Here is a 22,092-nt window from a genome sequence, read left to right on the forward strand (position 1 = left end):
CAGTCGCCAAAACATGGCGATCGCACAGTAAACATCGGCATCTTGGCACTCAAAACGCCGACAACACACGGACATTTCCCCGCAGGCACGAGGCTCGGTGGATTTTAATCGTGGCCGGACTGCACGAGCGGAACATTGAAGGCGGACGGAATGAAGTCAACTAGGCATTGCAAATTAAATGCATTCAAGCTCTTGGTTGTTCTCGGACTTTCCCCTTTTACTAACCACAATTGCAATCTCCACGCATGGCCATCCACGCTCATTACCTTTACTTGCAACGCTTCTCGACAATGCTTGCACCATGCTCCTCGTACTCCTTTTTGCTGACCCACAGCTGCTCAATAGTTAGCAGTGGTCGTATCTCTCGACGGGGGGGCTCAGCAGTACTTACCTGATGAAAGCTACCCAGGCTACCAAGAATGCTACCACCAATCCAGCTGGCGTATTTGCGCTCCACCGTATTGCCCGGTGCCTGCAGCCTGATCCTAGGACCAGGATAGATTTGTGCCAACTCCAAATTCAGGCGATCGGTAAAACCGTACAAGAGAGAAGATCCGCCAGTAACCACGATGTTCGCGAGCAACGCAGGGCGCACTTCCACATCAACTTGACCAAGAGACTGGATAACGAGCTGGGAAATGGTCTGCTCGTCGCGAGGTCTCGGATTGTCGGCATCAATCAGTGCAGCCTTGGCATCAAACAAACCCTCCGCTGCTTTAAACCGTTCCGCACCGAAGACTTGGTTCCATCCATCAGGCATTTCGAACGGCCTGCCAGGAGAGTTCCTCGCGATCTCCTCGTTGGCTCCAGTCAGTCTGCCTGGTCCGCCCCAAACCTGCACCACGGACTCCTTGAACTCCGTAAGCACACGCTCTTCCTCCATTTTGCGGAACGATGCAGTCGGCGGCTTGGCAAACTCCTTGTAAACGGCTTGGGCAGGAGCTCCAGCCTCTACTGGAGTCTTTGATGCAACCACATAGTGCGGTGTCAGTGGGACCGGAGGTTGCGATTGGGCAAAGGTCAACCGAAGTTGGTTTGAGATGAAGTTGCCCGCAAGAGGTGACTTCATCACACCTGAACCGAGCTAGTCAGCAGGATACTTACGGTCGTCAACAGAGCCCGGACTTACCCTTTTTGATGACCATGCCATCTACAACAGGCGTGATCGAGGTGGTCGCAGCACCTACGTCGATGACCAAAGCGGTGGGCTTACCGGATGCGAATCTAGTATCGTTGTTAATACTCGTTCTTCGTCACCAAGCCACTATGCGCACCTACGCCGCAAGAACTCCGTTTTTAGCAATATAGAACGCCGGAGCGCCCCAGTCCTCCATGGCAACCTCAATGCACTTCTCCCGGTGTTTCTGCGAGCTCCACCCAGGCTCAGACATGAGCAACGGTGAACCCTCGAGCGGCTTCTCAAGAACCACAGACTCCTTTATGTCGACATCCATCTCGCCATCCAAGGCTTCGTTAAGACCGTTGTTTGCCGGGTTCGTAGGTTTTGCGCCGGTCAGGCGCGAAGTAATTGCGTACTCCCATAGCTTGACAGCAGTATCCCAGTCTTCCACTACGCCCTCGGTGGACCAGGGGTTACGGATCTCCAGGTTTGAAGAAGGATTGTGTATCGCGTTCTCGCCGAAAACGGGAGTGATAAGGTCTTCGCGCACGCCATAATAAGTCGGTAGGACAGACTTGGGGACATCCTCTCCCGCGAAGCCTGCGCGAGTGGAAGAAAAGCCGGGGTCGAGTACGACGGCGGAGACTTCGTCTAAACAGGCCTTGTTAGCATCAGGTCAATTGACAAAGTGAGTGCAAAGCCTACCTCCCGCGTACTCGTTGGTCGCAGGCACGGACGAGCTATGTAACGCCATGGTGGGCGCGAGATATGCGCAAAACGGATGCTTCGTTTGTCTAACGGATGCGCGCGAAATACGCGAGGGTGAAAGGGTATGCGAATAGATGACGCGAGATGGTGGAGCTGGTCGCGGTGGAAGCTACCTGGTCAAGGGCGGAGCGCGCAGGGCGGTGATGGCAGCGCTTGCCTCGGTGGTATGTCCGTGCCCAAACATTTCGCTTTTATACAGCTGCTACTAATCTACTTGCAGTAGCTATTACGATAACAGGTAGCTACTAATCCACATGAAATATTCATAACGCGGCGGGCTTGGCGGACGGCGGACTTGGCGATCGTACCTAGCTTACTTGCCGGACCGTCACTGGACCCTCGTCATTCCTAGAGCTCTAGGTACCGGACATGGTCTGAGTCTCTCTTTTCTCTCTCTCCTTTCTCTTTCCGCCGCCATGTCCTGGTTTCAGTACTTGCGGCAACTTTACTCCCTGGACACACTCGACACCCGCTTCATCATCTCCGCATCCACACCCCCGAAGCAAGCCGCCAGCGATCCCCAGATTGACCCTGCGAAGCCCTCCCCATCCGAGGCAGCACAACGCGAACAAGCCAAAGGAGATGACGCAAAAGCTCCGTGCACTCAGCCTTCGAAATGGCGGACTCCCGAGTTCTACTTCTACTACTTTATCTTCATAACCGTCGTACCGACTATGTTCAAGACCGTATACGATGTGTCGAAAGGTGCGACGATGTCCGCACGCGCTCGCAGGACACGGTTGCTGATATGGCTTAGAGTCGGATCCCAATTACCCCAAATATGAGCATTTACTTTCCGACGGATGGATTCCTGGACGGAAAGTGGTATGTTACAATAAATTGGCTGTTCCGGACGTTTATCTGACAGCTGTGATAGGATAATTCAGATGCTCAATACTCCTCCTTCCGCGACAACGTACCATATCTGTTTCTAGTCGTCATTATCCACCCCCTACTCCGTCGGGTGTATGACTATTTATGCCGCGCCGATACATACACCCAAGTTCGACCGACTTCCACTGCGTCGCCAAATGGACAGCTTACCATGGGTCTGTCAGCGCATGCTGCGGCAGATGCAAGATTGGAACAACGCATATCCTTTGATCATGTTTTCGCTTTGGTCTTCCTGTTCGCCCTACACGGGCTGTCAGCAGTGAAGGTTTTCCTTATCTTGTACGTGAACTACAAGATTGCAACTGCATTGCCACGGAGCTATGTACCCGTAGCGACCTGGACCTTCAACATCGCTACGCTTTTTGCCAATGAGCTTTACCGCGGGTACCCGTTTGCCGACATTGCAGCTTTCGTGGGCCCCGGAACAGCTGCGTCATCCGAGGACAACTGGGGAGCGTGGTTGGACAGCTATGGAGGCTTGATGCCGAGATGGGAAGTCCTTTTCAACATCACGGTCCTCCGCCTGATCAGTTTTAACATGGACTATTACTGGAGCTGGAATATGCGCGGCGGTAGTCCAATCGAGGTACAGACTCTGCTAAGCCAATCCATTGGGGACATTTGCTAACGCCCAAAAGAAGAAACAGCTCGACCCTGCCAACTTGTCTGAGCGTGATCGCGTTTCTACGCCGGCAAAGGCAGGAGACTACTCGTTCCGAAACTACTTGGCCTACATTTTATACTCTCCGCTTTACCTTGCAGGACCCATTCTGACGTTTAACGACTATATCTCGCAACAGCGCTACCGCGCTCCCAGCATCACTCGCCAACGCACCACGCTCTATGCCATTCGCTTCCTTCTATCTCTCCTCGCCATGGAGCTTGTTATCCACTACATCTACGCCGTTGCTATTTTCCATGTTCAACCTAATTGGGGCATGTACACGCCATTCCAGTTGAGCATGCTGGGCTACTTCAACCTCCACCACATATGGCTGAAGCTGCTGCTGCCATGGCGGTTCTTCCGCCTCTGGGCGCTGCTCGATGGCATCGACCCGCCAGAGAACATGGTGCGGTGCATGAGCGACAATTACTCAGCACTCGCCTTCTGGCGGGGCTGGCACCGCAGTTTTAACCGCTGGATCGTGCGCTACATCTACATACCCATCGGCGGCAGCGGCATCGCCGGCCGCTGGGGCAAGGTCCGCGCCATCGCGAACTACCTTGCCGTCTTCACGTTCGTCGCGCTCTGGCACGACATTCAGCTGCGGCTGCTGATGTGGGGTTGGATGATCTCGTTCTTCGTCGCACCTGAGGTCCTGGCCGGAATGCTCTTCCCCCGGCGCAAGTGGACCGACCGCCCAACGGCGTATCGCATGCTTTGTGGCGTCGGCGCCGTGGGCAACGTGCTAATGATGATGGCGGCAAACCTGGTCGGCTTCGCGATCGGGCTGGATGGGCTCGAGGGCCTGGCGAAGGGCATTTTCGGAAGTTATTCCGGGCTGGGGTTCTTTGCTGCGGCGTGCGGGGCGCTGTTTGTGGGTGTACAGATCATGTTCGAGGTCCGCGAGCAGGAGATGAGGCAGGGTGTTAGGATGAAGTGCTGATCTAGCAGACTTTCTGTATCTATGGCCCGGCGAGGGATTCGCTGAGGATAGATGGAATTATTTGATACATGCACACATAGAAACACGAGCGCCACATTTTCGACATACAATTTATCCGCAAGTATAAATTTCGTGTTCGTCGTTAGAATCAATAGTTCAGAGTAGAGACCGTCGCCCCGAGACCAGCAAACCAAATTCACTTGCAATCTTCCCATATCATCTGCCCCACTACAATCCAGCATCCTCCTCAGCAGGAAGCCGCGACACGAAGCTGCGCCTCGCTCTCCTTCGCGAGTGCTGCCTAGCAGGCCAGTACGGCCGGACCGGGGATCGTATACGGCTTCTTGTCGTTGTCGGGCTGGCCGGAGGCGCCGTAGATATTGATGAGGATGCCGCTGCAATCAGGCACGCAACGCATTAGCCTCGCTTCCTAGTTATTTTTTCGCGCAGCACGCTTTTTTGGGGGCCGCCGCCAAACCAAAACCCAATGTCGTCGCCGTGGTTAAGTTAACTAGCGGCGCCGAAGAGGAAAAAGCTTGCATGCATGGATGACGGGCGAGTCGCGCGGAGATTGCGCTGCTAGTTGACTATGGGCGAATAGGGGGGAGGGAGAGCGACGGAGACGGAGACGGGGGAATAGATAGTGTGGAAGTAATAACAGGGAGGGAGCCAAGGGGGGGTAGGGTAAGGTAGGGTAGGTGGTGTCATGCATGGGCGCCGAGGCCGAGGCCGCCGCCGCCGATGATGGAGATGACGGCGGGCCGGAGCTGCCACCGGCCGGCTGTGATGACAAAGCCCGCGCCCGCCAGCCCGTTTAGGGGGTGTTGGACCGGGGGTGTCAGGAGAGGTGGAGGGTGGAGGAGCAGATGGAGATGATGGGGGGCGGGCAACCGAGATTGCGACCAATAATTGGCACACGCTTGCCCGATGGGGAAGGCTATAAATACGCAGGCCGACGAGGCAGACGAGGCAGACGACGACGACAATGACGGCCGTGCTGCCGATGGGTGCTGGATGGGTGGACTTACGGATCGGTGGCGCTGTAGGCTCCCGGGAAGCTGACGCTCGATGTGCCCGTGCTGGTGCCGCTGCCGGACACGTTGATCTGGGCGCAAGATATCTGCGCGTGCGCGCGTGTCAGTGGTTGTTGGCATTGTTTGTTTTGTGCTGTGTCGACGTGTGCAAATGGCAGGCGCGAGAATGTGTTGGGTATGACATGGATGGAACTCACGTAGAATTGGGCGCCGCCGGTCGAATAGGCCGAGTGCAGAGCTGGAGGGAGGGTGGGGGTTAGTAAGGGTGCGGGAGATCGGCGCAGGGGTGGGTGGGGTATGCATGCCGATGATCTCGACCCGCATCAGATACTGGCCGGGCGCGACGCAGCTGGGCAGGGTGAAGTATTGCCAGCCACCGTTGGCAATCATGCGATCGACGCCCCAGGTGCCGCTGCTGGTGTCGAGCCCGTCCTCTGCAATCTTGAACCACTTTAGGCCGCTGGTAGTGGTTGTGGCGGCATTGTCCACCTTGGCGCTACGCTTTGTCGTCAGCCACGTTTTTTTTTACCTGACGGGTCTTGTCATACAGGTACACAAGAACGGGTCCTTTGTGGCTTGCAGCGATAGGGTTGTCGGCGTCGTTGGCAGAGTTTGTGCCGAGCAGGTGCTGCCAGTACGCGCCGACCGTGGCGCCGGCCGGGATGGTGACGACCGACTGGGAGACTGGCGAGTGGATGCCCGTGTTGCAGGCAATGCTGTCGCCAGTGACGCTAGTGATGGGATTGTTCGAGTCAGGAGCACGCACGCCCGTCAGCTGGCCCTGGTCGACGCCGTTGACAGACAGGCGCTGGAAGATTGTGTGCGCATGGGCGGCAGCCGCGCACGCAATGGGAAGGATGGAAGTGATCTTCATTGCAATGACAAAAACAGAGTTTGATTGCTGCAGAGCCGTGATATTTGTACATGCTGCGACGGAGGTGCAAAGCCCGTTCACGTTCCGACGATGCTGCCTTTTTGCCGGCTGCCTGCCTTCATTCTGTGTTCAGGTAAATGGACCGGCGGGCCGTGTTTGTGTTCACCCCAGAATGGGCAAGCGATGGGAGGGTGGTTTTCAGGGTCTTAAGGCTCTGCTATTATGCATCGGATTGAACCGGCGGGCCGGCAGCCGGCGCACAAGACTAGATACAAAAATTTGTTCAAAAGATGTGGAGAAGGTATAAAGAGTAGATAGTCCAGCCGTAGTCGTCGTCGACGAAAACCAAGCATCACACTGTCTTACCTACCTGCTCACTTGCTGTCATGCATGTCGTCACGGGACAACATGCCTTGGCACAGCAGGTCGAGAGAAAATCAACACCCGGCTGGTCGGCACGCATGGACAGGGCATGGCGGAGGAGAGATGCGGTCATCTGGCAGCAGGCGAACCGCGGCATGATGGACGCCAGTGGCGGATCGTTGCCGCGTCTCGCTCCATCACTGGGCGACGATCCTCCCAGCGCGCCGGATGTGGAGAGGCGCCGGGAGTGACATCACGCTACGAGTAATTGCAGCACAGACGGCAGATCAGCATACCCTGCCAGCCCAAAGCAATAGTTAATTACAATTACCGGTGCCCGTCTCCCCTTGCTGCGCCTCGCCTCTCGACTCTTTCTCCCTTAACTGGTTCCGCTTCCCGAGTCGTCCGGTCGCGCTCTCTCTCTTACCTCTGCCTGCTGCTGCGCCTCCATCCGTGACGACCACCTCACCCGGACGACTCCCTGCGCCTGCTCGCCTCCACCCCGTACTCCGCTCCTCTACCCCGCCGCTTTGCTGCGCCAGTAGCAATGGCTTACAACCCCGTGCCCGCGCCGTCCGCAGACCACTTGGCTCGCGGTTACGGGGCTGCTGACTTTGCGCCCGCCCCCGCTCACGCCAGCGATCCCCAGCACCCCGGCCGTTTCAACGAGGAGTTTGACGACCCGGTCGGCGACGGCGACCTCCCCAACCGCTCGACTTCGCGCGCCTCCTCGCACACGCTGAACCAGGGCGGCGTCTCGCGCAGCGGCACCCTGAAAAAGAAGAACTCGCTGAACCGCAAGTCGAGTCTGAAGCGCAGCGGCAGTCGACGAAGCATGGCCGCCGGGAGCATCAAGGGCGTCGCTGTGCAGCACGAGGGCGACCTGCACAGCCCGAACAACTTCAACAGCGTCTTCCATACACCCGTCCCCACACAAGGAACGCCCACGGACATCTTGGCAAACAGGTTCCAGGGTGGGTGCCCCTCTTGCGATCAACCACCGACGATCTTACACTGACACGGTGCACAGCTTGGCGCAAGCTCCTTAAAGACCTCATAACCTATTTTAGGGAGGTGCAGAGCTCTTACGAACACAGGTCAAAGGCCTTGATGAAGGTTTCCAACGTCATCAACAACCTGAGCGCTCCCTCGGACTTTCTGACCGACGGCGGCCTGAACGACGCCACCAGGATCTTGCGCGACTACCACAAACAGTCGGTCATCGAGGCTAACAAGGCGCGCGACATCGAGAACGACGTCATTGCCCAGTTGAGCGGGCTGAGAAATGATCTTGGCAACAAGATAAAAGAGATAAAGGGTCTTTCCGGCGATTTCAAGAACTCGGTCGATAAGGAAAAGGAAAACACGCGCAAGGCCATCGCCCAGCTCGGAGACGCTCTCGCTGCCGTCGAAGTTGACCCGCACGCTGCTTCTGGAAAGGGTGACCCGTTTGTTGTCAGATTGGCCGTCGATCGTCAGGTTGAGAAGCAAATTGACGAAGAAAACTATCTTCACAGGGTGAGCAATAGTTTTTTCTTTCTACTTTTTTTTTCGTTAGATGGCGGATTTGTCCACTGACATTCACCCACCAGGCGTATCTCAATTTGGAAGGCTCAGGACGTGAGCTGGAGTCCATCGTGGTTGGAGAGGTCCAAAAGGCCTACAATGCGCTGGCCGGAATTCTCAAGCGTGATGCCGACGAGGCTTACAACGCCGTAGAAAGGCTGCGCGCCGGTCCCGTCTCCATGCCAAAGGATCTTGAGTGGTCGCAGTTTGTTCAGAATGACCCTCATTTTGTCAATCCCAGGACGCCTCTCCGCAGGGTTGAAGATATTGAGTACCCGGGCAAGCACCACTCCGCAGCAGTTGAGATCAGAGCAGGCATGCTGGAACGCAAGAGCAAGTACCTGAAGAGCTACACTCCAGGCTGGTAAGATGCCGCCCCCTGTTTTGCTCCCTCTTACTTACGCATATGGCTAGGTACGTGCTGTCGCCTACCCACCTGCACGAGTTCAAGTCAGCCGATCGGATATACTCGCAACCCCCCGTCATGTCACTCTATCTGCCGGAGCAGAAGCTCGGCACGCACTCGCAACTCGGTTCCTCCTCGCAAAAGTTCATCCTCAAAGGTCGCCAAGCAGGCTCGATGCACCGTGGCCACACATGGGTCTTCCGCGCCGAATCTTACGACACGATGCTCGCATGGTACGAAGATATCAAAACTCTCACCGAAAAGACCGGTGAAGAACGCAACGCATTCGTCCGAAACCACGCGCGCAGCGTCAGCGCTGGTAGTGCACGTTCGGTAAGCAGCGACGGCCTCGAGGACAACGAGGCGGATGAGGTCCCGTACTCGGCCGCGGACTCGGTGACTTCAAAAGACCCGAATCCAGCGCCGCGACCGCAACCAGGTGGGCGATTTCCTTCGGATCTCCAGGTCAACCATCACTTACAAGCTCCACTTTCGCCATCTAGTGGAAGCTCCGAAGCCGATTTTGATGATTTGACAACGGCCGCCGGGGGACTCCAAGGGAACCATTACCCCTACGAACCAGACCATCACGCTAGTGTATCGTCTCCGGTAGCTGCACAGCAGCAACAGCAGCATGCCACGGCCGCGCCGTCGAACTACCCGCCGCAACAACAGTACGCCGATCCACCATACGCCGAGCCGCAATACGCCGAACAGCGATTCCCCGTGTCCCAACAGTCGTACTCCCCCGTCTCGCCGGTGAACGACGCGCAACAACAACAATATCCCGTTGCCCATCAAATGGACGGTGCGTACCAGCAGGCGTACCCAATGGGCTCCGAACAGGTATCTTCCATCCAACCGCCTCCAGCCACGAGGCATGAGCCTGACCTTCAACGGCACGACAGCAGATACGGTAGCTGGATGACGCCTGCTGCCGGAGGCGCCGCTGCAGGCATAGTCGGCGCGGAGGCATACCGCCACTATAACCAGCAGCACGAGCACGAACGGCAGCCAGACGAGCTGGCGGAGCTGGCTGGCGTAGACAACGCGACCGAGCCAGCCCGCCAGGGCGCCTTTTCAAGCGCCATCCCCAGCCAGCAAAACTCCTCGCTCGCTTACCCTGACATGCCCGCCACCGCTGACGCCACGTCGAACCCCTCGATGATGATGAACACTGCTGACGCGCCGGACTACGTGGCGCCTGCGCGCGCGACGGAAAGCCCGGCCGCCATCTTTGCCAACGCGGCCGCTGCTAATGCCAACGGCACGAGAGGATTTCCGGATGCTGACGCGCATGCTGCTGTCAGTGGTGATGCGAAAGCGAATGCGCACGCGCATCCGACGGGGGGGATTTTCCCGGCTGTGCTGAGGCATGATACCGATGTTAGTATCAGCCAGCTGCATGTGCCGGGGGAGTATCCTCGCACACCGGGCACGAGCGGCTTGCCGCCGGTGTTGAAGGAGGGGTGAGTTTGAATTGGTGAAAGGGGATGAGCGATGGGGGAGGGAGTGAGCCAAGAAAACAGAAAAAGATAAAAAAAAGTAAAAAGAAAAGAAAATCAGGGGAGTGGGTTGGGCAGGGAGACGAGAAGGAGGTGTAAGATAGGAGGGATGAGTGGAACGGAAAGGAGGGAGAGTGGTGGAGGAGGCGGGACGTTTCCTTTGTTTCAACGTGTACGAATGACGCGACGACTTTTCTTACCTTCCATCGCTATCATCACTAACAAACAAACCACAACAACAACAACAACATCATCATAATCATCATCATCAACAAGAACTACTACTACTACTACTACTACTACTACTGATTTTCACTGCTTTAACGGTACCCTGTTTCTCGATCGATTTCTCGCTTTTTCGCTTTCTCGCTGTTTGGAATTTTGGAGATTTTTCAATTTTCCTCCTTTTTCTGTTTTCTTCGGTTGGATTGTTGTTGTTAGTATTATTAGGTATCTGTTTATCTATCTGGTAGTTGTTTCGGTTGGGAGGACAGGTTGGGATGCTGGGGGAGGGGTGGATGGATGGGAAAAAAGTTGGTTGGATGGACGGTGGATACCCAGGCTGCTCGGAGGTGGAGAGAGGGATGGGTGGATGGATAGATGGATGGGAAAAAGGGACTGGTGGATGGATGGGCGGATGGGTGGATAGGGTGGTATGGGGGTATGGGGGTATGGGGGTATGGATAGGGCCATATGTGGACGGGACGGACAGTGTACGCTTCACGAAATGTAGCAGAGTAAAGTATACATAGTACCAAGCAAAGCAAAGCAAAGGCAAAGGCAAAGCAACGATTTTTTGCAGCAACGTAATGGACCCTTTCTTTGCTTCTTTCTGTGCGTGGGCATCTATTTACCTATGATGTCTATCTCTGTCTCTCCTTAAACCTTCGCGTCATCCGAGACTGCTGCTACATATCGTCTGTTCATTCGTCTCATCATTCGTTATGTTCGTCTTCGTCTTCCTTCCTTCCGTCCTCCCTGCTGATCCATGCATATTTCCGCTCGCTCCCGTCCTGTTCCCTGCCTCGCCCTATGTGCTTCTGTGCTGTGCGGTGTGCAGTGTAGAAATACCTACCCACCCAGCACTAGCACTGACACGCTCTGTCGCAACACTACGCGCGAGCCGGGGCCATCCTATGCCATCCGGCGCATATGCGCGCGTATGCACGCGTGCCTGTCTACCTAGCTAGCAGCGAGGCGTATCTGGCTGCTGCTGATGCTGTCGTGTGTGATATCATATGGTGCAGTGGTGCGTGCGTGCGGAGTCGGTCGTGTTGCGCCTAGTAGGTAGCAAGCGGCCGAGCTAAGCCGGAGCGCTGGTGCTCGGTCGGTCGATCGATCGATCGGCTGGCTGGCTGGCCGTGTGTGTATGTGGGGTGGTAGGTTGCACCTCCAGCTCGCATCGAGCGAGGTAGCGAGCAAGCGCCGGCGGGCCTGCGGACCGTACGCCGCGCGCGGTCGCATTGTAGGGTAGGTGGGCGGGATGGTAGAGACAGGAGGAGAAGGGTGCTTGGACCCATCCATCCCTCCGCTAGCCTGTGTCCCTACGTACCTACGCCGACCCTTCCATCCCCATGCGATTTTCAGCGCCCTGTCCACCCGTACATCCGTATGCATCACACTTGTCCTACTCGCTCCTACTCCACAAGCGCCTCAAATCTTCCATCTCTCTCCGCCTTCAACTGCTCCAGCATCTTCTCCCGCTGCCGTACTAGCCTCCTCGCCCCCTCCCGCTGCGGCGGCAAATCGCGATACGCCTGCACCTGACCCTCTAAGTGAGCGACCTCGTCCCGCAGCGCGAGTGCCTCATCCTCAGCCGCACGCAGATGCAGCAACGCTGCCGAGGAGGACGTCAGTGCATCTGAAGCTGCTGCCGCTGCAATAGCGGCAGAGGAAGCAGACGCGGTGGTCGAGGACGAGGGACGCCGATCGAGGAAGGCAGAGGAGCGGGTAGGCGAGGCGGACAGTGCGAATGTGGCGCGTGAGGGCGACGGTGCGGGCGATGGCACCGTGGGAGGACGCAGCGCGGCGAGCCGTTCCTCGTATTCGCGCAGCTTGGGCGCGAGCTGCTTGGTCTGGCGCTGGAAATCGGCGGTTTGGCGAGGGAGGGCCGGGGGCGCAGCGAGTGCGGGTGACGTCGTCAACTCCTCGTGCGTGGTTTCTAGGTATTGTAGGTCTTGCGCGAGAAGGTTGCGTAGCGTGAGGAGCGCGGCTTGTTGTTGTGTCAGGGCGGCGAGGTGTGTGTTTTGCGCGATGAGGGCGTGCGCGAGCGTCGTGGGCGAGGTGTCGGGCGCGTGCAGCGTGGTGGTGAGTTCAGCCATAGCGGTGAGAGAGGCGTGACCGGCGGGCGTGAGGCTGGATTCGATGGTAGAGAGGAGTTGGGCGTTGTCGTTGTCAGCGGGTGCTGCGTCTGCCTTTGCAGAGCTGTGTCAGTCTCGACAATTTCGGTCTTGCTATTTATCGACGACTCACTTGTTCCATCTCACGCTGCGCCTCTTCCCCCAGCGCGCGCATCAAGCCGGCCTCCTCGTCAGCGCACTCATTGGCAGCAGCCAGGGCCAGCAGGGCCTTCAGAGTGTCCTCGTTGCGCTCGAATGTGGGCAGCGGGCGGTTGGGGTATAGGGCCGACAGCCAGGTCTCGACGTGCTGCCAGTCATTGGCCTGGGCGCGCTGCTGGCGGGCCTTGCTGGGAGAGAAGAGGGCGTCGGGCGAGAGGGCATCGTCCATTGTTGGAGTTGATGTTTGATGTTGATGTTGTTTGATGTTGATGTTGTTTGATGTTGGCGGTGTTTGTTTTACCTAGTTCCCGTTCGCGCACGCCCTACGCCCTACGCCTTATGTACGCGAGTCATGGGCGAGTGTGGGGTTGGAGCTGCCCTGCAAGTGACGTTGGATTGGCGTGTGTGCAGGAGCTACTCGATTACCTATTCCATCACCACTCCCTTCTCCTCTCTACTTACCCTGGCAAGCACTGTCTGATACCTACCTACTAACAAACCTATCTATCCTGCCTGCCACGGCTCCCTCCAGAATCAAACGCCTCTTCCTCCGCTTCCTCCTTCCACTAGCCACCATCACGGTCCTACCCGCCCTCCTTCGTCGCTTCGCGCGAAGCAGCATCCCACGCAGCCTCACTATGGCCTATGAATGCTCTGGCGGGTCCAACACCGACCTGGTCGAATGCCTCGCCACCAAAGGCCTGATTACATCGGGGCGCGTGAAGGAAGCCATGCTAAGCGTGGACCGAGGACACTACTCCCCGACGGGCCCATACGAGGACCGTCCACAGTCCATCGGCCATAAAGCCACCATATCGGCACCACATATGCACGCCTCGGCTTGTGAGTCGTTGTTGGGGTACCTGACGCCCGGCGCCAAGGTGCTGGACATTGGCAGCGGGAGCGGCTATCTCACGCATGTGCTGGCAGAGCTGGTGAAGCCTGACGGAGTCGTCATCGGTGTCGATCATATCCAACCACTAGTGGACCTAGCACGCGAGAACATGGCCAAGAGCCCGGAAGGCAGGGAGATGCTTGAGTCTGGCGCTGTCAAGTTCGTCAAGGCAGATGGTCGTAAAGGGTGTCCCGATGAAGGACCCTATGATGCGATCCATGTGGGTGCGGCCGCCGCGGACCATCAAGAGAAGCTAGAGCAACAGCTTAAGGCGCCGGGAAGGTAAGGCTGCCGTGACTGCGTGGTTGTGCGAGATGGCTGACGGTGGCGAGTGCAGGATGTTCATACCCGTCGAGAAGGGATACATGCAACATATCTGGATCGTTGACAAGGATGAGGAGGGCAAAATGAAGTACACGAAGGACATCGGCGTCCAATACGTGCCACTGACGGATGCCCCACAGTATTGAAGTGTGAGAGAGGGAGAGAGATTGAGCCGTGACATCGAACACACGGGTCGAATCTAAATAATAGTAAGCATGTTGTTATTGTTGGAGTCGTCGGGCGAGTCGTTGGCTTCCTTGTATGGTTACCTTCTGCCACGGAGATTGCCCCGTTGAGTTTGTGGTAATGATGGCTTCTGGGGCGCTGCTACACAACCCCGAGCCAGCAGGTCGCTTTCATGAAAGTATGTCGGACATGCCGTCAGGACCGTCAAACATAGGAATAAGCAATTAATGCTGTACTTCGTATCCTCCGTCGCCTCCTCCGCATGTGCAGAATAATAACTCCGTATTTATACCCCTACGAGAAGTCTCTGCAGCCAAAATAGTGGCTGCAGGTCTGGGCCGTCTAGCCATGGCCTTGTCATACCGTACGATCTGGGTAACCCATCTCGTGAGTAGTGGGGTCACGCGTGTATATGCACCCGGGAGGTGGCGTTGGGTGGCGTGGAGGTATACGAAGCTCGGGAACTGAGGCTGGACGTGGCGTGGGTTGCGTCTTGCCTGGCTGACTGGCTGGTCTTTGGCTATGTGTTTTCGTGGATAAGTTGGAGTTGGCAATACAAGAGTGGAAGGGGGCGGTGGGGAAGGAGTTTGGGGTTGAGGCTGTGCTGTGCCGCATGTTTGTGTTTGTGAGATTAGTAAGAGTATGAACGTGCAAAATCGTGGTTTGGAAATTCATGAACGGCTGTCTTATAGGGACATGCAGATGCTTTTCTGATATCGACTTTGTCTCGTCAGGGCTTGGGTGGATTTTGTGCAGCTGGTATTTGACATTTATTGGTGATATGGATGCCTCTACACCCACGTATCGAAAAAAGCGGTATCGCGCTATAAAAAAATCTAGGAACGATGTGAAATTCGCTGTATGAGCGTGCTGCCAGTTATGCTATTATCGAACACTTTTAGCCATTAGATGAAAAGAGCTGCATTGAACAATAGCAATCCCAATACCGTTTGCTTTACGCCAATTATAAGAGAAAAGTTGTATAAAAGAGAAAATGTCGAAAATATGGCAAAAATCCTCAAGGATCTAATATCACTCCAATTTCTTTGACCCGTTGGACCACCTCCGGGTCTGGTGGGTCAATTGGGTGCAAGACCTCTTCCATGCGGTCGGTCCAATATCCCTCCAGGAAATCGACTATCGGCACACCAAGTTCGTTGTATTTGTCCACGAACTCAACGACAAGCTCTTCCAGTTGTGTTAAAAGCTCACTTTCCTCTTCGCGGATTTCTGCTACCTCAGCGGCATCGGGAAGCTTAAATTTGCAGCAACAATGCCAGTCGTGATATGCATAACGACCCCCACGACAGCATGTATGCGTAAGCTCCATTCTTTGAAAAGTGCTAAGACGGATAATAGCCGGTGAGAGCCGTGTCCAATACGGGTGGTTTGGGCCAAGGATAGGAGACAGACAATCGATTAGCCTACGATGAATGTTGACGAGAGGCTTGAGAGGCTTAAACATCGTAGTAATGGTGGTACAGCCCTGGGAAGAGCATGCACAGACACATTTGTCCGTAAAATCTTCCGCTAGTACATTGAGCACAAGTCGACTCCCACTATCTGTAGCAAGATGGCCCAGGGGCACATTTAAGCGCCCTTCCACGGCAAGGTAATCTTCCCGGGTAAAGCGTAAGGCATAATCCATCACGCCTATAGCAACGTAATGTGCCGCTGGTGGACTTGCATCGCTTGGTGTGTAGTACATGTTTGCACCCTTTTCAACAAGCCAGCAAAGGTACCCCAAAAAATCCGGAGGATCCCAGTCTATCTTCATAAGGGGCGTCAATCCATGAATGTCCGGAAAGTTTATATCAACGAAACCACCCTTGAAGAGAAGTTCCGCAGCCTCGGCAGTAAACCAGTCGTTGTAGGCATAAATTGGAGTGTGAAAAATCATGCTCGATCTTATGGACGATGGAATATTGACTCCATACGCCTCCAGGGTTTCGATAACACGCCCAGCATGGGCGTCAGGGAGCCGACTTTCGTCCAAGCTGAATTCCTTGATGAACTCTTGTGGAAGATGGTTGATTGCGAGATGTGAAAGGTAGTTGCGGCGGCCCACGAGGGCTTTGGCGATCACCGGGGACCATTTTCGTAAGTCCATGGGTATACTTCTCAGGCCGAGTGGCATTTCACAACCAGCGCTGAATATAAGAGCGGCGCTTTCCACACAGCCTAATCGAAAAGAGTAATGGAGCACTGAGTAGTTTGAGTAATCAAGTGCATGAACGTCCGCTCCAGCTTCCACGAGTAGGGCAACGCCACGTGGCCAGGGGATGGCCATGTGAAGCGGTGTATGTCCTCGAGATGACCGTTCATTCACCGAACGGGGATTTGCATGAAGACATGCCCGGACAGCTTCTTCCGATCGTACAATGACCGCCATACTAAGCTTGCCGCAGTCGAAAGCTAGCTAGTCAGAATAAATAGTCGTAATGGCAGAAACTGAATACTGACATTCTGCAATTCGTGATCTAAAATTCAGAGGTAAAAGCAGCCATTCGGGATTAAAAGGGCCCCGGTGATCACCAAACATGATTTCAGCCTCTTCAAAAAAAGTCTCAACACCTGTCAATAAAGTAACAGTGTTTTCGGGGAAGGGGCTTGAGTAACAATTGAGTCCACTGATAGGCTCATGTAGGAGATAAAACAACGGTGTCCTGCAAAGCGTAAGACAGCTTATTAATATCCCCTGTTCACCTGCACTTACATATTGTCATCGCAAACTTCACTGGCCGGTACCCCAAGTTCCATCAACCGAAGCAAGATACGGCCGGCTGTCATTATCTCTTCAAAATCGTAGTGACAATCGTAGGCTCCGGATCCAAACATGGACGCGAACGCAATGCACGCCACCTAGCAAGGTGTGTTATTACTGAAACCCCAAGTATGATTTGTTATACTTACGTGGAGTACATTAAAACCCTCATTGTTGACATCTGTCGGGGACGCTTTCCCAGACTCAAAGAGTCGTTGAATTTCCAGTAGTTTTGCAGTCCAGACTGTCCCGAAGGATGCCGGCCGGCATTCTTTCCTCCTAAAGTTCCAGATAAGCCTCTTCTGCTCAGAACCAGTACTAGGACCACCGAGATAATAATAAAAAGGTTCAAAGGCTGGGGAGTCAGGTCGCCTGAAACGACCAAGTCTCAGAAGAGGACTGATAGAAAGGCCTCCCGCTCCGTGTGTAATGGAGATTGATATCTCCACAGCACGTGCCAAAATGTTTCTGTAATGTGAAATCCTTAGTCCAAGTCTTTTTGACCTCTCACTAGAAGCCCAAAGAGGACAGCATTTTTCATGTTGCGAAGATTCTTCGTAAAAAGGATAGACGAAGTGGTCTCTAGGGATATTAGGCTTGATAGGTATTTTCCTACGACACGAACAGCGTCGGAGAGGACGCATACGATACGCTGCCTGATTCAGTAGACCAGGATCAGAGAAAACATCTGTTTTTGTCAGTAAACCACGAGAGGCAGCATCATTACATGTCTCTTCGAGCAAACTGGGCTTTGCTATGAACCTCATAAGTAGACGCTGTGTCTCAGCGTTTTGCCTCAAAAGCTGGCGCTGCGTCTCAGCATTCTGTGGTATGCATGTTAGAGACGCATATCCGGTGATCACATGGGCCACTTGCCTGCTGTCCTTGTTTGTCAAACCTGGCAACCAGCGTCTGCTCAGCCGCTGGAATGCGAGCAGAACTAGCCTCGATGATCGGCAATATGCGCGTGAGTTCAGCCTTGCTTTCGACAGTGTTCATTGCAACACTATCGAGGGAGGCACTCATGCTTGTAACCCCACTTCCAATTGTCTGGACACCTTGTTCAATATTTGGGAGCGACTGTAGACGAGGAGTGCTTTCTGCTCGAAATGCTTCAAGTGTTGCGCGGGCAAGGCTGATATCAGCCGCAGCAGCTGCAGAAGATGTTTTGGAATCCGAAGTGCCTTCTTTTATCTCACCAAGTACGTCCCTAGACATGTCAGCCATCACTGTACGCGGCCTGTCGACGTCCTGTACGTACAGCTGCACAACTTGAACAGCAGCAGTCACATTGCCTTGTAATTCCGCTACAACCGCTTTCAACCCATCGACAGTCTTCTTCCTAAAAGGATACAACGATCTTTGTGCGAGCTGCTGAAACTTTTCTGCGCTGCTAGTGGGAATCGGCGTGCGACGGCACTCGTGCAGCCGCATTTCGAGGTTTCGAATACCATTTTCGCAGGACGCAATACTCTTCTCGGCATGCGACATGACATCCGGTGCGGAACACAGCTTCTGTAGCGTGGTTTGGAGTAAAGCGAGTGAATCAGTGAGTTCCTTGGCGCTCGTCGCTGCCTGGTTCAGGCCCACGTCGTATTCTCTCCATGCCTGGTAGTAGGAGGTCAGGCCCTGGCAGACCTGGAGCCCTAGCGATACGATACCAACGGCGCTGCTTGCCACTGACAGTGGATCGGACATGGTGGGACAAGCGCGGGTTGGATTGTGGCTCTTGGAAACGATAGTGTAATGGACTAGTTTGAGAGAAATGGAAGGATGGGAGAGTGAGAAAAACACGCTCAGCCTGACGCTGCGGCACAGCATGAATCTCTAACGACAACCCTCCCCTCCCTCCTCCACTTTTCTATATAAACGACCGGCGCACACATACCACATTCTGAGTAACTTACCTTTGTATACTGCGAAGTCATACATGGTTTTTTTTTTTTTTTTTTTCGACCTACTCCCTTATCACTAAGGTTTAGGCCAGGTAATAGGTGGTTAGGGGTTAAGAGTGGTTTCGGATAGAAGCCCAGGTGTTACTATCCCGATTAAACGCATCCCCTAATCCCTTTAGACGTATAACTCAAAAGTGCATAGTGTTGAGACTGGTAAATTATCAAGAGTGGTGTGGTTACGTAGGCAGTAAACTCGGAAAAGTGGGAAGGTGAGGAGGGGATGTCGGAGTACCCACCTTAAGAGGAAAATGTGACAATCTTCTTCGGGTCTGGTTACAGCCGTCCCATATAAGGCAGATGCTTTCCTCTGATAAGCATCAGATCCGTGAGACAATGGCTGGCCTGTAGAGATTCCTGGCACAGCCTCAAGCCTTCAGCTGCAGCTATGGGGGCTGAGATGGTAATTGGGCGCCAGCACGAAAACTGAACATCATCATGCTGCGACATGCAGCCGTACGAGAAGGCGGACCGCTGCAGGCCGTCCACATGGACCCATGGATCTATTTTTTGGCGCAGGAGGAGGGCGCTGCTACAGTACTCTGGCGTTGGAAAAGAGGTTGATTGCAGCAGGTGCCTGCCACGACATGTCCGGTGGGGGCGCACACGTGATCATCCCCGCAGCCCGACGTGCCGTCCCTTGCTGAACTTCAAACCACCATCGCACAACATCTCATCCGTCTCAGGCTGACTGCTGCAGCCCCCGAACCGCTCTGTTCCGATGATTTTTGAGCGCCGTGAGCTGTCGTGCGCCCAGCTCGAGAGTGGCAACTCCCCAGGACGAAACCCGGGGCTCTGGGCGACATATATGGGTGGTGACCTCACGACACCTTCCGATAGGTGAGGGGCAGCGGCAGAGCCTGAGATGACCGACAGATGCGTATCCCCAGGCACTGGGAGAGCCGTCGTCTTACATGTATGCAGGAGAGACGTTTCGGTGATACATGTCCTGAAGAACCTTGTATGGACTGCCTTAGCCCAGGGCGTGGACACGGGTCGCGTCAAAGATAGAGTAGATGTTTCTGCGGAGAAGGCTCCTGAGAAATACGTCATGGATGGCGGCGGTGGTGGTGGTGGTGGTTGCTGTAGTGGTAGGTGGTAGGTAGACGGGGAACTGGGGTTGCCGGGGGAGCGTTCAATATCCTCAACCTCTTTCACAGCAGGCCAAAATTGCATTGGCAGCAGGCGTTTGCGCCTTCCGGGCCCGGGCCGTCGGAGTCGCGCGCCAAGACACAGAATAAATACGCCCTCTCACCCTGCCACCCCCAACTCCGCACCCTACTTTCTTTCTTTCAGCTCCACCAACCTCATCCAACTTTCGTTTCAGCCCAACCCAGCCCCACGTTCGTTCAAGGACTGTGTCCTTCTCTTTCAGCCTTTCCCTCCACCGTCGTTTCCCACCACTGCGTTCCTTTAAGGGACTCTTTGCTCGCCCTCCCTTTTGTGTGACGTCGAAAGGCCCATTCTTGTCCTCGACAAGCCCCGCGTCCAGGTAAGAAAGAGCCTCTTTCAACGCTCCGCATTCCTTGCGCACGTTGTATGCTTTATTTCGGTGCCACCCCGACCCTCATTCCAGCGCGTCAAGTTTCTATGGAGACTACTGCGTACACACCCTAGCCCTTAACACCAGCCCTCGTCCATGCGACGTCCCCTCGCCTGACCTTTTGCTTTAACTTTGGCTCCAAGTATCCCACGTCACTCTCATTCAGAAACGCTCACTTGCGCTCACTTGCGCCCACTTGTCTTCACTTAGCACTTCAGGCTGACGCCGCTGGCCGGCAATTATAGTCTCTCACTTGACCTCTCTCTCGTCGAAAAACCTTCCTTCAATTCACACCCTTCGCTAAATCAGACACCATGAAGACCGGATTCTTCAGCCTTGCTGCTGCTTCCCTGCTGGGAATGGTCGCTGCGCGCCCTTATCGTAAGTTACCACCTGATTTCAATTGCGGGATAAATATTTGACACTGTTGTACAGATACCCACGACCTTGCTGAGCGTGCTTTGGTTACCGCTGTCGAGGTCGTCACAGTCACTACCCCTGCGGTTGTCGTCCACGTTCAAGGCACCAAGACCTGGACTGTCACGAACCAAGTGCAGGAGGCGGCCGCTACCACGACCCAGTTCGTTACGACCACCGTTCCGGTCGCTTCTGTCCCTACCCCTAGCTCCAGCGCTGTCAAGCATACTTCCACTGTTGCTGTTCCTACCTCTGCCGACGTCACCCCTGTTGCCAACCCCGGTCCTTCTTCGGATGCTGGTGCTTCCACCACCAAGGCCAAGCCTACGTCGCAGCCTGTAGCTTCTCCCAAGCCGCAATCCTCTGTGGTGGAGCAAGCCTCCTCTAAGACTTCCGTCCCTCAGGAATCTGCCGCCCCTAAGCCAGCTCCTCCCGACACGGATGCGGCCGCTGCCAGCAGTGGTGGCTTTGGTATCAGCTACAACCCTTACAGCGCCGACGGAACTTGCAAGAGCAGTGCTCAGGTCAGCAGCGACATCGATAAGCTCACCGATTACGGCCTTATTCGTATCTATGGCACGGACTGTAACCAGTTAGACACTGTGATCCCTGCTGTGCAGGAACACCCGGGAATGAAGCTTTTCTTGGGTATTAACAACATCGATACGGCTACCTCTGAGGCCAGCATGGTTGTCTCCGCAGCTAAGAAATATTTGAACGGCAACTGGGGCACGATCGATACCGTCAGCGTGGGCAACGAGGCTGTCACCAACGGCATGGCCACTGTTAGTGGTGTCGTGAGTGCCATCAACAGTGTTCGCTCGACTCTTAGAGACGCCGGATACAAGGGCCCGGTCGTCACTGTTGAGACTGTCGGCGCAATCATCGACACAGCCGATGGCAGCGGTCTCGAGCTTTGCAAGGCGTCCGACTACACGGCTGCCAACTGCCATGCCTTCTTCGACACGTCTGGTTACTACTCCAGCGGCAACAGGGCCGGTGACTTTGTCGAGATGCAGCACCAGCGACTTGTCAAGGCCTGCGGTAATAGCCGTACCGTCATCACTGAGTCGGGCTGGCCGCACGGCTCCTCTATGGCATTGACCGAATTCGGTACTGATGCCGCCATTCCGGACGAGCAGAACCACGTCGCTGCTATTAAGAGCTTGCGCAAGGCATTCCAGAGCAACCCCGAGGATCTCGTCCTCTTCTCGGCCTTTGACGACAGGTGGAAGAAGGACAATGCTGGCACCAAGGGGGCCGAAGGCTACTGGGGTATCAACCACTAGATTCCGTCCAACTTACAACCACCGCGGTATCTTCCGCTACGATCTTGTCTCTTCACTTCCTGTCGAAAAGCCACGCCGTCAGTCTGA

The 22,092-nt window shown here is 55.0% G+C and overlaps 8 protein-coding genes across 8 annotated transcripts; 4 read left to right on the forward strand and 4 right to left on the reverse strand.

Annotated features, from left to right (window-relative positions):
- Positions 1–142: 142 nt before the first annotated feature.
- K452DRAFT_356836 (uncharacterized protein) lies at positions 143–2,011 on the reverse strand. Its single transcript, XM_033546077.1, has 5 exons — positions 1,826–2,011; positions 1,279–1,771; positions 1,130–1,224; positions 392–1,074; positions 143–334 (listed from the first exon to the last, which is right to left on the reverse strand). Exons 1-5 carry the CDS (start codon positions 1,872–1,874, stop codon positions 269–271), a joined length of 1,386 nt encoding a protein of 461 aa, XP_033400428.1. The 5' UTR covers positions 1,875–2,011; the 3' UTR covers positions 143–268.
- A 273-nt stretch (positions 2,012–2,284) lies between these two features.
- K452DRAFT_349743 (uncharacterized protein) lies at positions 2,285–4,508 on the forward strand. The gene is made up of 4 exons (XM_033545612.1): positions 2,285–2,593; positions 2,646–2,713; positions 2,766–3,368; positions 3,421–4,508. Exons 1-4 carry the CDS (start codon positions 2,305–2,307, stop codon positions 4,387–4,389), a joined length of 1,929 nt encoding a protein of 642 aa, XP_033400429.1. The 5' UTR covers positions 2,285–2,304; the 3' UTR covers positions 4,390–4,508.
- Positions 4,509–4,690: 182 nt separating this feature from the next.
- K452DRAFT_325213 (lytic polysaccharide monooxygenase) lies at positions 4,691–6,297 on the reverse strand (the record flags this gene model as incomplete). The annotated part of the gene is made up of 5 exons (XM_033544762.1): positions 4,691–4,784; positions 5,418–5,509; positions 5,621–5,661; positions 5,729–5,919; positions 5,972–6,297. The coding sequence occupies 5 exons, from the start codon at positions 6,295–6,297 to the stop codon at positions 4,691–4,693; spliced, it is 744 nt and encodes a 247-aa protein (XP_033400430.1).
- A 910-nt stretch (positions 6,298–7,207) lies between these two features.
- On the forward strand, positions 7,208–10,105 carry K452DRAFT_306498 (uncharacterized protein; the record flags this gene model as incomplete). The annotated part of the gene is made up of 4 exons (XM_033542984.1): positions 7,208–7,634; positions 7,691–8,178; positions 8,253–8,590; positions 8,641–10,105. The coding sequence occupies 4 exons, from the start codon at positions 7,208–7,210 to the stop codon at positions 10,103–10,105; spliced, it is 2,718 nt and encodes a 905-aa protein (XP_033400431.1).
- Positions 10,106–11,774: 1,669 nt separating this feature from the next.
- On the reverse strand, positions 11,775–12,864 carry K452DRAFT_306499 (uncharacterized protein; the record flags this gene model as incomplete). Its single annotated transcript, XM_033542985.1, has 2 exons — positions 11,775–12,551; positions 12,610–12,864. 2 exons carry the CDS (start codon positions 12,862–12,864, stop codon positions 11,775–11,777), a joined length of 1,032 nt encoding a protein of 343 aa, XP_033400432.1.
- A 409-nt stretch (positions 12,865–13,273) lies between these two features.
- Positions 13,274–14,000, forward strand: K452DRAFT_222779 (uncharacterized protein; the record flags this gene model as incomplete). Its single annotated transcript, XM_033536573.1, has 2 exons — positions 13,274–13,812; positions 13,868–14,000. 2 exons carry the CDS (start codon positions 13,274–13,276, stop codon positions 13,998–14,000), a joined length of 672 nt encoding a protein of 223 aa, XP_033400433.1.
- An 886-nt stretch (positions 14,001–14,886) lies between these two features.
- Positions 14,887–18,828, reverse strand: K452DRAFT_145900 (uncharacterized protein). The gene is made up of 6 exons (XM_033535482.1): positions 18,066–18,828; positions 17,681–18,014; positions 16,954–17,628; positions 16,757–16,902; positions 16,504–16,706; positions 14,887–16,455 (listed from the first exon to the last, which is right to left on the reverse strand). The coding sequence occupies exons 1-6, from the start codon at positions 18,623–18,625 to the stop codon at positions 15,059–15,061; spliced, it is 3,315 nt and encodes a 1,104-aa protein (XP_033400434.1). The 5' UTR covers positions 18,626–18,828; the 3' UTR covers positions 14,887–15,058.
- A 1,785-nt stretch (positions 18,829–20,613) lies between these two features.
- On the forward strand, positions 20,614–22,005 carry K452DRAFT_306502 (glycoside hydrolase family 17 protein; the record flags this gene model as incomplete). The annotated part of the gene is made up of 2 exons (XM_033542986.1): positions 20,614–20,680; positions 20,735–22,005. 2 exons carry the CDS (start codon positions 20,614–20,616, stop codon positions 22,003–22,005), a joined length of 1,338 nt encoding a protein of 445 aa, XP_033400435.1.
- Between the last annotated feature and the right edge of the window lie 87 nt (positions 22,006–22,092).

This window comes from Aplosporella prunicola, assembly GCF_010093885.1.
Source record: "Aplosporella prunicola CBS 121167 unplaced genomic scaffold K452scaffold_6, whole genome shotgun sequence".
NCBI classification, from domain to species: domain Eukaryota; kingdom Fungi; phylum Ascomycota; class Dothideomycetes; order Botryosphaeriales; family Aplosporellaceae; genus Aplosporella; species Aplosporella prunicola.

Bases quoted from the DNA above. Each gene is read 5' to 3' on its own strand.
- K452DRAFT_349743 (XM_033545612.1), top strand. From the start codon at position 2,305: ATGTCCTGGTTTCAGTACTTGCGGCAACTTTACTCCCTGGACACACTC. The intron at 2,594-2,645 runs GTGCGACGATGT...GATATGGCTTAG, and splicing joins CGTATACGATGTGTCGAAAG to AGTCGGATCCCAATTACCCC. The intron at 2,714-2,765 runs GTATGTTACAAT...CAGCTGTGATAG, and splicing joins GGATTCCTGGACGGAAAGTG to GATAATTCAGATGCTCAATA.
- K452DRAFT_145900 (XM_033535482.1), bottom strand. From the start codon at position 18,625: ATGCTGTGCCGCAGCGTCAGGCTGAGCGTGTTTTTCTCACTCTCCCAT. The intron at 18,015-18,065 runs GTACGTACAGGA...TGACATGTCTAG, and splicing joins GCTGTTCAAGTTGTGCAGCT to GGACGTACTTGGTGAGATAA. The intron at 16,707-16,756 runs GTAAGTGCAGGT...TACGCTTTGCAG, and splicing joins GAAGTTTGCGATGACAATAT to GACACCGTTGTTTTATCTCC.
- K452DRAFT_356836 (XM_033546077.1), bottom strand. From the start codon at position 1,874: ATGGCGTTACATAGCTCGTCCGTGCCTGCGACCAACGAGTACGCGGGA. The intron at 1,772-1,825 runs GTAGGCTTTGCA...AGGCCTGTTTAG, and splicing joins GACCAACGAGTACGCGGGAG to ACGAAGTCTCCGCCGTCGTA. The intron at 1,075-1,129 runs GTAAGTCCGGGC...AGCTCGGTTCAG, and splicing joins TGGCATGGTCATCAAAAAGG to GTGTGATGAAGTCACCTCTT.